We start from the raw sequence: 10,681 nt of genomic DNA, 5'->3' as shown, positions 1-10,681 counted from the left end.
CAGGGGTCTTCAAACTATGGCCCTCCAGATGTTCATGAACTACAATTCCCATCAGCCCTGCCACTTAGCCTTGCTGGCAGGGGCTGATGGGAATTGTAGTCCATGAACATCTGGAGGGCCATAGTTTGAAGACCCCTGACTTAGAACCATCATAATGACTCCAGTGTGCTAAAAAAAATCCTCAGGAGTATTATGGTTGTTATTATATGAGACCATTCGTATGCATTTCATGACATTTCTGAACAAAACTAACCATCATTCCCTGCCTCCGTCTGCTTCCACATGGAGGTATTGCTTTGGGTTCTAATCTGGAGAACCGGGTTTGATTCTCCACTCCACCTGAGTGGCGGAGGCTTATCTGGTGAACCTGATGTGTTTCCGCACTCCTACATTCCTGCTGGGTGACCATGGGCCAGTCACGGCTCTCTCCAAAATCTCCCAGCCCCACCTACCTCACAAGGTGTCTGTTGTGGGGAGAGGAAGGGAAAGGAGCTTGTAAGCCACCTTGAGTGTCCTTACAGGAGAGAAACACGGGGTATAAATCCAAACCCTTCTTCTTCTTCATGTCTAAACTGGAACGGGTTGTGTGTGTGTGTGTGTGTGTGATGTCCCCTAACCATCCATGTTTTTTTTTCACTTTGTTGTGATCTTTCTGTTGGGAAAGTTCGCAATGAAAGCACCTTTGCGTGCTGTGCAGTTGGGCACGCATCCAACCCCCATCCGCGCCATTTCCTCTGTGTTGGGCCCCCATATAGGCCATTCATCCAGTCCCCCCACAAACACGCCACCCTGAGGCTTTAAAAATATCTCACTATAGGGCAGTGGTGCCAGAGGTGGCACTCAGAACCCTCTCTGTGGGCACGCGCAAACAAAGTCCCCCCCCCCCCCATCTAGACTGGCCTGGGCCGCTGGGCTCGATTATTAGCATTAAACCTAAGACCTAGTTTTGGGGAAGCAGTGTAGGTAACCCTGTTAAGCGCTGTTAAACCCCACTGATTTTCATGCAAAGAACTAAAGCACAATCTTTTACTTGGGAGTAAGCTCGGTTGCTGGCAATGGGGCTTGCTTCTGAGTAAACCCTCCTAGGGTCGTGATTCACCCGTTGGAAGAGTTGCGCGGTTGCTTCAACGCCAAGCCACCGACTACCACCAAGCTTACTCCCGAGTAACGCACGCCTCGGAGCCAACCGTTTTTTCTAAACGAAAACCTCAGTATTCTGGTTAAATTGCCGGGTTGGCACTTTGGGATAAATAAGTAGGTTTGGGGTTGCAATTTGGGCACTCGGCCTCGAAAAGGTTTGCCATCACTGCTGTGGGGTTTTCAGAGCAAAGGACGGTGGGATGTGGTTTTCCGCTGCCTGCCTCTGAGCTGGGAGAGTTCATAGAGAACTGTGAGTGGTCTGAGGTCACCCAGCAGGCTTCATGTGAAGGAACGAACAATCGAACCCGGCTCTCCAGATTAGAGTCTGCCATTCCTAAACGCTGCTCCATGTTGGTGTAAGTTCTTTTACAGAGTCATGGGGTCTTCAACCTGCGGCTCGTGGACTACAAATCCCATCAGTCCCTGCCAGCACAGCCAATTGGCTATGCTGGCAGGGGCTGATGGGAATTGTATTCCATGAACATCTGGAGAGCCACAGGTTGCAGACCCCATGGCAAGCCACCCCTGCTTCCCACTTGCCATGCTGGCAGGGGCTGATGGGAATTGTAGTCCATGAACATCTGGAGAGCCACAGGTTGCAGACCCCATGGAAAGCCACCCCTGCTTCCCACTTGCCTTGAAAGCCCATTCCTGGGTTGTCCTAAGTCAGTTGTGACTTGACTGCAGATTTGTAGGTAATAGAAGAGATAATGTGCATTATTGTGTATGTGTGTGGGGGGGTGGATTTTGATTTGGGACCAGCGTGGCTGTAAACATTTACCTGCTTGAAAGTCTGCTTTCTTTTTTAAAAAAAAAGAAGGAAAGAAACTTTTGCTTCCAGCAACAGGGCTGATGTTTCTGTTCAGTCGGAAGCTATTTTGAGCCCCCAAGAGTCTTCCTCAAAGGTCATAGAGAGGCGAAGGTCATAGAGAGGCGGATGCATGGTATCTGCAGCGTGTGTGTGTGTGTGTGTGTGTTTGTGTTTGTGTTGCTTTGTGAGCAACAGATGTTTTGAGCCAGGCAGACTTCGCAGTGTAAATTTCCAGATGTTCCTTGGGGAGGTGCATTCTGTACGGGTACAAGGATATGGGGGCTTGGACAAGCAGCTCTGGAAATCAAGTCACCAGAGTTGCACAGAGGAAATATCTGAGTGGAGAGCAGCCCCGATCTCTCATGTTCCCCTTCTGGACCTCAAACAGGGTGATCTGTTTGTTATCCTGATATTTGTGGGGAATCAAACTCTTCCATGACAGTCAGGTCCAACAAATGTCTCACTAGCCTTGCAGACAATTTCATGGTCCAGAAGGTAGAAGAAGCAACAAGACTATTTTAGATCTGCTCCTAACTAATAATGATGACCTGATTAGTGGAGCGAAAGTGGTAGGATCCTTCGATGGGAGTGATCATGTTCTCCTGGAGTTTGTTGTACAGTGGAAAAGGGGATGCTAAGTGTAGCCATACACGCATTCTAGATTTTAAGAAAGCAGATTTCAGTAGGCTTGGGAATCTATTGGGTGCGATCCTGTGGTCAAAATGCTAAAAGAGAAAGGAGTGTATGATGGGGTGCTGTGTGGTTTCCGGGCTGCATGGCCATGTTCTAGCAGCATTCTCTCCTGACGTTTCGCCTGCATCTGTGGCTGGCATCTTCAGAGGATCTGATAGTAGGAAAGGAAAGCAAGTGGAGTATATATACCTGTGAGTAACAATGAAGATAGCAAGGTCAATAGGTGAGGGCATCTGAATAGAAGTAGCCTGGCATGTGAGTAACAATGAAGTGTGTAGCATGTGAGTATTTTCTATTTTCATTGTTACTCACATGCTACACATTTGCTTTGAAGATGCCAGCCACAGATGCAGGCGAAACGTCAGGAGAGAATGCTGCTAGAACACGGCCATACAGCCCGGAAACCACACAGCACCCCATTAAACTAGTTCTTCAGGGCTGAATCTACGCAGCAGTCCCCCTGCAGAAACAGTATTTACCTTATTTCTAGCAATGGCAAGTTAGAATGCTTCTGAGAAGTCTGGGAAGATGGAATGGAGATGGCCACTCCACTACTTGTGCCTACAATGTGATTTTCGTAAGGTAGATTGCCCCTGAGCGTGGCTGTTCTCCTCTGCTTACATGCATATACTGAATGCCCACAGCCAAAATGTTTTTTTTCATTTGTTTCAACTTCCTTCTTTACCCCCTCCCTTATCTGAACAATTTGTAAAATAAACCGACACACTGGAGTATACCCTCTCCCCAAGAATTGTACAATACTAGAACCAGGGGGCAACAATACTAGAACCAGGGGGCATTCATTGAAAATGCTGGGGGGAAGAATTAGGACTAATAAAAGGAAATACTTCTTCACGCAACGTGTGATTGGTGTTTGGAATATGCTGCCACAGGAGGTGGTGATGGCCACTCACCTGGATAGCTTTAAAAAGGGCTTGGACAGATTGATGGAGGAGAAGTCGATCTATGGCTACCAATCTTGATCCTCCTTAATCTGAGATTGCAAATGCCTTAGCAGACCAGGTGCTCAGGAGCAGCAGCAGCAGCAGCAGAAGGCCCTTGCTTTCACCTCCTGCACGTGAGCTCCCAAAGGCACCTGGTGGGCCACTGCGAGTAGCAGAGTGCTGGAGTAGATGGACTCTGGTCTGATCCAGCTGGCTAGTTCTTATGTTCTTATGTTCTTATGTTCCGTTTGTGGTCTACTAAGGCTCCCAGATCCCTTCCACATGTAGTGTTGTCAAGCCAGGTGTCCCCCATCCTATTTCTGTACATTTCTTTTTTTTTTTTCATATTTATAAGTATCATATCTTATATTTATCTCTGTTGAAATTCATGTTGTTAGTTTTGGCCCAGCTCTCTAATTCGTCCAGGACATTTTGAATTCTGATCCTCTGGGGTATTAGCTACCTTTCCTAATTTGGTGTCATCTGCAAATCTGATATTTCACAAAGCCCAGGCTTTGCATGTTTGACTCCAGCAAAGAATGACAGCGGATTTGTTTTATTTTTATAACTGCTTCACTTGTGCAAAGTCCCCCTCCCTCTGCCAGAAATGTTTTTTATGCCGTCCCACACGTGTGGGAAGAAGCCGAGCCCAAGCACAGGTGTGGAGATGCTCAGCCACTGCCACACTCCGAGCAAGGGTGGGGGTGGGGGGTCATTAATTCCACGGTAACAGACCAACCTGCTGCTATATTGAAGTGTGTTAATCAGCTGCAATCGTCAGATGGGTCGCAAATGCCGGCAAATGATGTGAACAGCTTTAAAGCGCAAAGCTCCATCCAGTGAATCGTGCTCTATAAAACGTCGCCGGCAACGATGCATGAAGTGGGGTTACAAGCCCCATTAAGCAAGGCATTTTATGGCGTCAGTGGAAGACCTGGATTTCTAGATCCCGCATAGCTGCAGTGCACCTACGCCAGGGGTCTGCAACCTGCGGCTCTCCAGATGTTCGTGAACTACCATTCCCATCAGCCCCTGCCAGCATGGTCAATTGGACATGGCCCACCCACCCTAACAGAGGGAGAGGGAGGGGTGGCATGCAAGGGAAGGGGAGGGAGGGGGAGGGGGAGGGGGCCGGCATTTGGACATGGCCCGCCCACCCTAATGGAGGGAGGGGGGAAGGAGGAGAGGGAGGGAGGTGGCATGCAAGGGAGGGGGAGGGGCCAATTGGCCATGCTAACAGGGGCTGATGGGATTTGTAGTCCATGAACATCTGGAGAGCCACAGATTGCAGACCCCTGGCCTAGAGTAGCCCTTTCAATCCACTCTCACCCTTCACGCCAAAACAACACTGAATTACATAGAAAGGGCAAGGTGACTGTCAGCTGCCTCCTCCTCCTCCTCCTCGCTCTTCTTCTTCTTCTTCTTCTTCTTCTTCTTCTTCTTCTTCTTCTTCTTCTTCTTCTTCTTCTTCTTCTTCTTCTTCTTCTTCTCTTCCTCTTCCTCTTCTTCTTCTTCTTCTTCTTCTTCTTCTTCTTCTTCTTCTTCTTCTTCTTCTTCTTCTTCTTCTTCTCTTCCTCTTCCTTGTCTTCTTCTTCTTCCTTTTCTTCTTCTTCTTCTTCTTCTTCTTCTTCTTCTTCTTCTTCTTCTTCTTCTTCTTCTTCTTCTTCTTCTTCTTCTTCTTCTTCTTCTTCTCCTCCTCCTCTCTTTGCTGTCCCTCTCCCCTTTTTAGTCACAGTTGGCAGACAAAGGTTTAATAGGGTACTTGAATAGCTATAAACAATTTTTCCTGGCCTCGTGGCCATAATAAAATTATTCATATTCGTATTTGCTATAAAACGATTCTGAGATTGGCCCTGGGCGCGCTGTCCGTATCCTGTGCTGACAAATTGGTTTATGGAGGAGGGAAACCTTTTTAGTCGGATTGGTGACAAATCATTTCGAGCAGATACAGAGTGTGGCCGGGGATGCGTTCAAGCAGCTGAGAGTGCCAGCGAGCTTTGACGGAGTGTCCCTCGAGGGTCGTTGCAGAGAAAGGCCGGGCTGTTGGAAGAGATGCTCTTGCAAGGGAGAACTGTGGCAGGCCGGATCGAAAGAACGCAGACCGCTTCGCGCAGACTTGTCGGAAGATGCCAATCCGGTCACCTGTGACAAACAGGAATCGGTGAACTTGCAAAAAGCATTTCTACACTAGAAATAAATCTTGCAGCCGACATTGGACTACTGCAATGCATTGTATTTGGGGCTGCCCTTGAAGATGATACAGAAGCTGGAATTGGCTTTTGAATAATCTCCCCTTGGAGGTTAAGAGCTCGTGTATCTAATCTGGAGGAACCGGATTTGATTCCCAGCTCTGCCGCCTGAGCTGTGGAGGAATATCTGGGGAATTCAGATTAGCCTGTACACTCCCACACACGCCAGCTGGGTGACCTTGGGCTAGTCACAGCTTCTCGGAGCTCTCTCAGCCCCACCCACCTCACAGGGTGTTTGTTGTGAGGGGGGAAGGGCAAGGAGATTGTCAGCCCCTTTGAGTCTCCTGCAGGAGAGAAAGGGGGGGATATAAATCCAAACTCTTCTTCTTCTACCCTGAATGAGTTTAGGCGTATGGTGAAGCCCTTCCTCTTTGCTCAGGCATTTGATTAGCCTCCTAGGAAGCCCCCTCTACAGCTGCTGGTCTCAGGGGGTGGGAGTAGGGGGGTGGGGCAATTTTAATGTTGTTTTTATTATTGTTTTACTTGTTATATTTTGTTTATGACAGTTTTGTCATTTTTAATTGGTTTTAACCTGTGTAAGCTGCCTAGAGACACGTGTGTGAGGCGGGGTATAAATGTTTATAACTAGATAAAATAAATAACATACGAAGGGGAGCAGAATCAGCTAGTGAAAATGTTTAGGTAGAAGTAAAGACAGTCCCCTTTGCTGACCAGTGGGGCGACATTACATCACAACATTTACTAGGTAGACTATGTTTACAGGGTGGTTTGCCATTTCCTTCTCCAGTCAACTATACTTTTCAGTCAGTCAGTCATTATTATACAGCCAACGGTATTCTGTTATGCGAAAAATCACTCTTCTGATTTAATTTTCCTTTTTTGCCATTATTGTTTGTCGTGCCCTTGAATTGTTCAATAATGAGACTTCTTGTTTAAGAAGAAGAAGAAGCGAAGAGTTTGGATTTATATCCCCCCTTTCTCTCCTGCAGGAGACTTAAAGGGGCTTACAATCTCCTTGCCCTTCCCCCCTCACAACAAACACCCTGTGAGGTAGGTGGGGCTGAGAGAGCCGAGAAGCTGTGACTAGCCCAAGGGAGAAAAGGATATGAATAAAAAAATAAGAAATCATTCCCTGCCTAAGGTTGACAATAGTGATCTATCTGAGCCAATTATCTAACTTCCTCTGTTTTTCTTTTTTTTTTAATTGCCCATTGGAACTCTCTGGAAGTCCGTTCAGGATCACGTAGATCCCTTTTTTAGCAGGATTCGGTTGCCCTGTGATCCCTCTCCTTTGCCAGGAGGTGCGCTGCCTTCAGAATCCAATCCAGCAAAACCGTAGTCTGGCTTGCAGGCAAGCGGAGATTTTGCAAAGCTTTCCAAGTGGGGGAGCTTTCTCGGCCAGAGTGTCCTCCTGCTCAAGAGGCCCAGAGAACTGGTCAGGTCTTCTTGCTTGAAGCCCTAACCGTTTGATCTCTTCCCCTATTTTTGCCAAAGGGAACCCATCTCCTCTGGAACTGAGCTGTGGCACTACCAGCCCGGGCCAAGTGACGCTGGAGCCGAACCAAACTCTCGTGCTGGACTGCACCTTGATGCCCGCTGAGCAGATCCTTGGCGTCACCTGGATGAAGAACGGGCTCCAGGTCGTGGAAGAGGAGAACCTGCGCGTCCTCCCGAACGGATCTCTGTTCATATCAGCCGCCTGGAATGCTTTGGACGAGGGCGACTCGCTCAGAAGGTCTGGCGTGGAGGGGAACTACTCTTGCGTCTCTCATAGATCTCTTGGCTCAGTGGCCAGCCAAATAGTTCTCCTTCGGGATTCGAGTGAGTATCCTGTTTTATCCCCTTTCCCTGTAAGTTGGACTCAGATGGCTTCAAGCTCTGATTTTCTTGCAGCCAAAAGAGTCAGGAAGAGAGAAAACAAGTTTCTAGTTTTCAGGTCTCAACTGTGGGCTTAAAAATCTGTGTATAATGCTTGATGCTGGTTCGGAATCTGAAAAGAGGAAAAACTAAGTGCAGTAGTCAAGAGTGTAGCGTTCAGAGCTCTACTTGTTTCTCCATGACTTATAGGTAGGTAGACAGACAGACAGACAGACAGACAGACAGACAGACAGACAGACAGACAGGGCATGACAATATATAAAGCCGTGGTGCGACCGCACTTGGAGTCCTGTGTTCAGTTCTGGTCACCGCATCTCAAAAAGGATATTGAAGAGATAGAAAAAGTGCAGAGAAGGGCAACGAGGATGATCGAGGGACTGGAGCACCTTCCTTATGAGGAGAGGCTGCAGCGTTTGGGACTCTTTCGTTTGGAGAGGAGACGTCTAAGGGGGGATATGATTGAAGACTATAAAATTATGCACGGGGTAGAAAATGTTGACAGAGAGAAATTTTTCTCTCTTTCTCACAATACTAGAACCAGGGGGCATCCATTGAAAATGCTGGGGGGAAGAATTAGGACTAATAAAAGGAAACACTTCTTCACGCAACGTGTGATTGGTGTTTGGAATATGCTGCCACAGGAGGTGGTGATGGCCACTAACCTGGATAGCTTTTAAAAGGGCTTGGACAGATTGATGGAGGAGAAGTCGATCTATGGCTACCAATCTTGATCCTCCTTGATCTGAGGTTGCAAATGCCTTAACAGTCCAGGTGCTCAGGAGCAGCAGCAGCAGAAGGCCATTGCTTTCACATACTGCATGTGAGCTCCCCAAGGCACCTGGTGGGCCACTGCGAGTAGCAGAGTGCTGGACTAGATGGACTCTGGTCTGATCCAGCAGGCTAGTTCTTATGTTCTTATAGATCCGTCTGTCTGTCAAGAGGTTTTGGCAATCTGAACTCCTCATGGTTTCCTAGCCGACTTCTCTTCCTGGAGGTTTTGCCCAGAGTGTTTGTAATTTGCCCCGTGTCACGTCATCTTTATTTCCATAACCGTCCTCTTATTGATTGACCTGTTACAACATTTGTTGAACAAACTAACCTTTTTGTTTGCTCTGGCTCCTTCGTTGCTGGTCTTCAACCATATTCCGGGTTCTTCGTGCTTCAGAGTTGCCCGGATTTAGAGGCGTAGCTGGACCAGAGTGCGCACAGTGCGCACTATGGGTTTTCTGCACCAACCCCCCCTCCGCAGTGCCCTGCCCCTCCACCCTCCCTTATCTTAGTTCAGCCTGGAAAAGCGGCCTGTTCCTTTCAGGCTGAAAATGGCCTAGTGGGAACTACACTTCCCATGAGACCCTGGGGCTCGCAAGGTCTCCTGGGAAGTGTAGTTCCCACCAGACCGTTTTCAGCCTGAAGAGAACAGGCCGCTTCTCCAGCCTGCGCTGTTTCACTAAGGTAAGTGGTGAGGAGCGACCCTGACCCCTGCCCCTGGTAGCTCCGCCTCTGCGCAGGTGGGCAAGGGAGTAATCTGGCCTCTGTCTCCCATCAGGACCTTGAACCAGAATGGTGGCAACCAGGTAAGACCTGCTCTGAGCGGGTTGTGAGAGCTTGTCCAAAGCAACTCCCTGCCTACAGCACCCCCCCCCCCCCAATGGCTCTTCCCCTGGGAGCAGCAGTGGCGTAGTGGCTAAGAGCAGTGGCTAACAGCAGGTGCACTCTGATCTGGAGGAACCGGGTTTGATTCCCAGCTCTGCCGCCTGAGCTGTGGAGGCTTATCTGGGGAATTCAGACTAGCCTGGGCACTCCCACACACGCCAGCTGGGTGACCTTGGGCTAGTCACAGCTTCTCGGAGCTCTCTCAGCCCCACCTACCTCACAGGGTGTTTGTTGTGAGGGGGAAGGGCAAGGAGATTGTCAGCCCCTTTGAGTCTCCTGCAGGAGAGAAAGGGGCGATATAAATCCAAACTCCTCTTCTTCTTCTTCTTCTTCTTCTTCTTCTTCTTCTTCTTCTTCTTCTTCTTCTTCTTCTTCTTCTTCTTCTTCTTCTTCTTCTTCTTCTTCTTCTTCTTCTTCTTCTTCTTCTTCTTCTTCTTCTTCAACTGTTTTGGAAGGATGGAATTGACCTTTTTTTGAAAAAATGTTTCAAAACACGCCTTCACCAAGACACGCGTTCCCTACAAACTGCAGAAGGAGTTCTTGTGTAGCCACAGGAGAACTATGTCTGAGCAAGAAATGCCAAGGGACTCAATTTTCTTTTCTCTCTCTTCCCCTCCGTCCCTTTTTGCCTGCTGCCTCCCCAGCATTGTCTCAGTTTTTCCAACATCCAGAGTCTCAGACCGTGGAACGGAAGGGCGTGGCCCGTTTCGAGTGTCAGATTGAAGGGATACCTGTTCCAGTAATCTCCTGGCAGAAGGACCACGTGGCCGTGTCTTTGGATCCCAGGTATGCTGGTTACACTCTGGGGTTGACTTGCAGGAAGGCAAGGGAGGCTTTGGAGCGGAACGTGTTCAGAGGAAACGTTTGATCTTTTAGATGCTTTTCAGGCCTAATTGATAAGCAAGTGTTCCTCAAATAATCATGTTTTGAGGAGAATGGCCAAAGATTTGGCTGGGGATGAGGTCCAGCGTGATAGACAGGTCAGAGGGTTGGGACTGGACTGTGGGAGGCCTGAATGACCCACGCTTGGTCCAGTCCGACCTTCTTCCTTGCCTATATAAAGCCGTGGTGCGACCGCACTTGGAGTACTGTGTTCAGTTCTGGTCGCTGCATCTCAAAAAGGATATTGAGGAGATAGAAAAAGTGCAGAGAAGGGCAACAAGGATGATTGAGGGACTGGAGCACCTTCCCGATGAGGAGAGGCTGCAGCGGTTGGGGCTCTTTAGTTTGGAGAGGAGACATCTGAGGGGGGATATGATTGAAGTCTATAAAATGATGCAGGGGGTAGAAAATGTGGACAGAGAGACATTTTTCTCTCTTTCTCACAATACTAGAACCAGGGGGCATCCATT

At 48.5% G+C, this 10,681-nt stretch overlaps 1 protein-coding gene across 1 annotated transcript in view; it reads left to right on the top strand.

Moving 5' to 3' along the window:
• IGDCC4 (immunoglobulin superfamily DCC subclass member 4) overlaps positions 1-10,681 on the top strand; it is a 57,814-nt gene that overhangs the window by 11,841 nt on the left and 35,292 nt on the right. Inside the window, exons 2-3 of the mRNA XM_048482079.1 lie at positions 7,293-7,619; positions 9,974-10,115. Coding sequence (XP_048338036.1) covers positions 7,293-7,619; positions 9,974-10,115 — 469 coding nt within the window. The remainder of the gene's footprint in view (positions 1-7,292; positions 7,620-9,973; positions 10,116-10,681) is intronic.

Source organism: Sphaerodactylus townsendi, linkage group LG17 (genome assembly GCF_021028975.2).
Source record: "Sphaerodactylus townsendi isolate TG3544 linkage group LG17, MPM_Stown_v2.3, whole genome shotgun sequence".
NCBI lineage: Eukaryota > Metazoa > Chordata > Lepidosauria > Squamata > Sphaerodactylidae > Sphaerodactylus > Sphaerodactylus townsendi.
The sequence above is the reverse complement of the archived record's forward strand: the minus strand, read 5'-3'. Positions and strand labels throughout refer to the sequence as shown.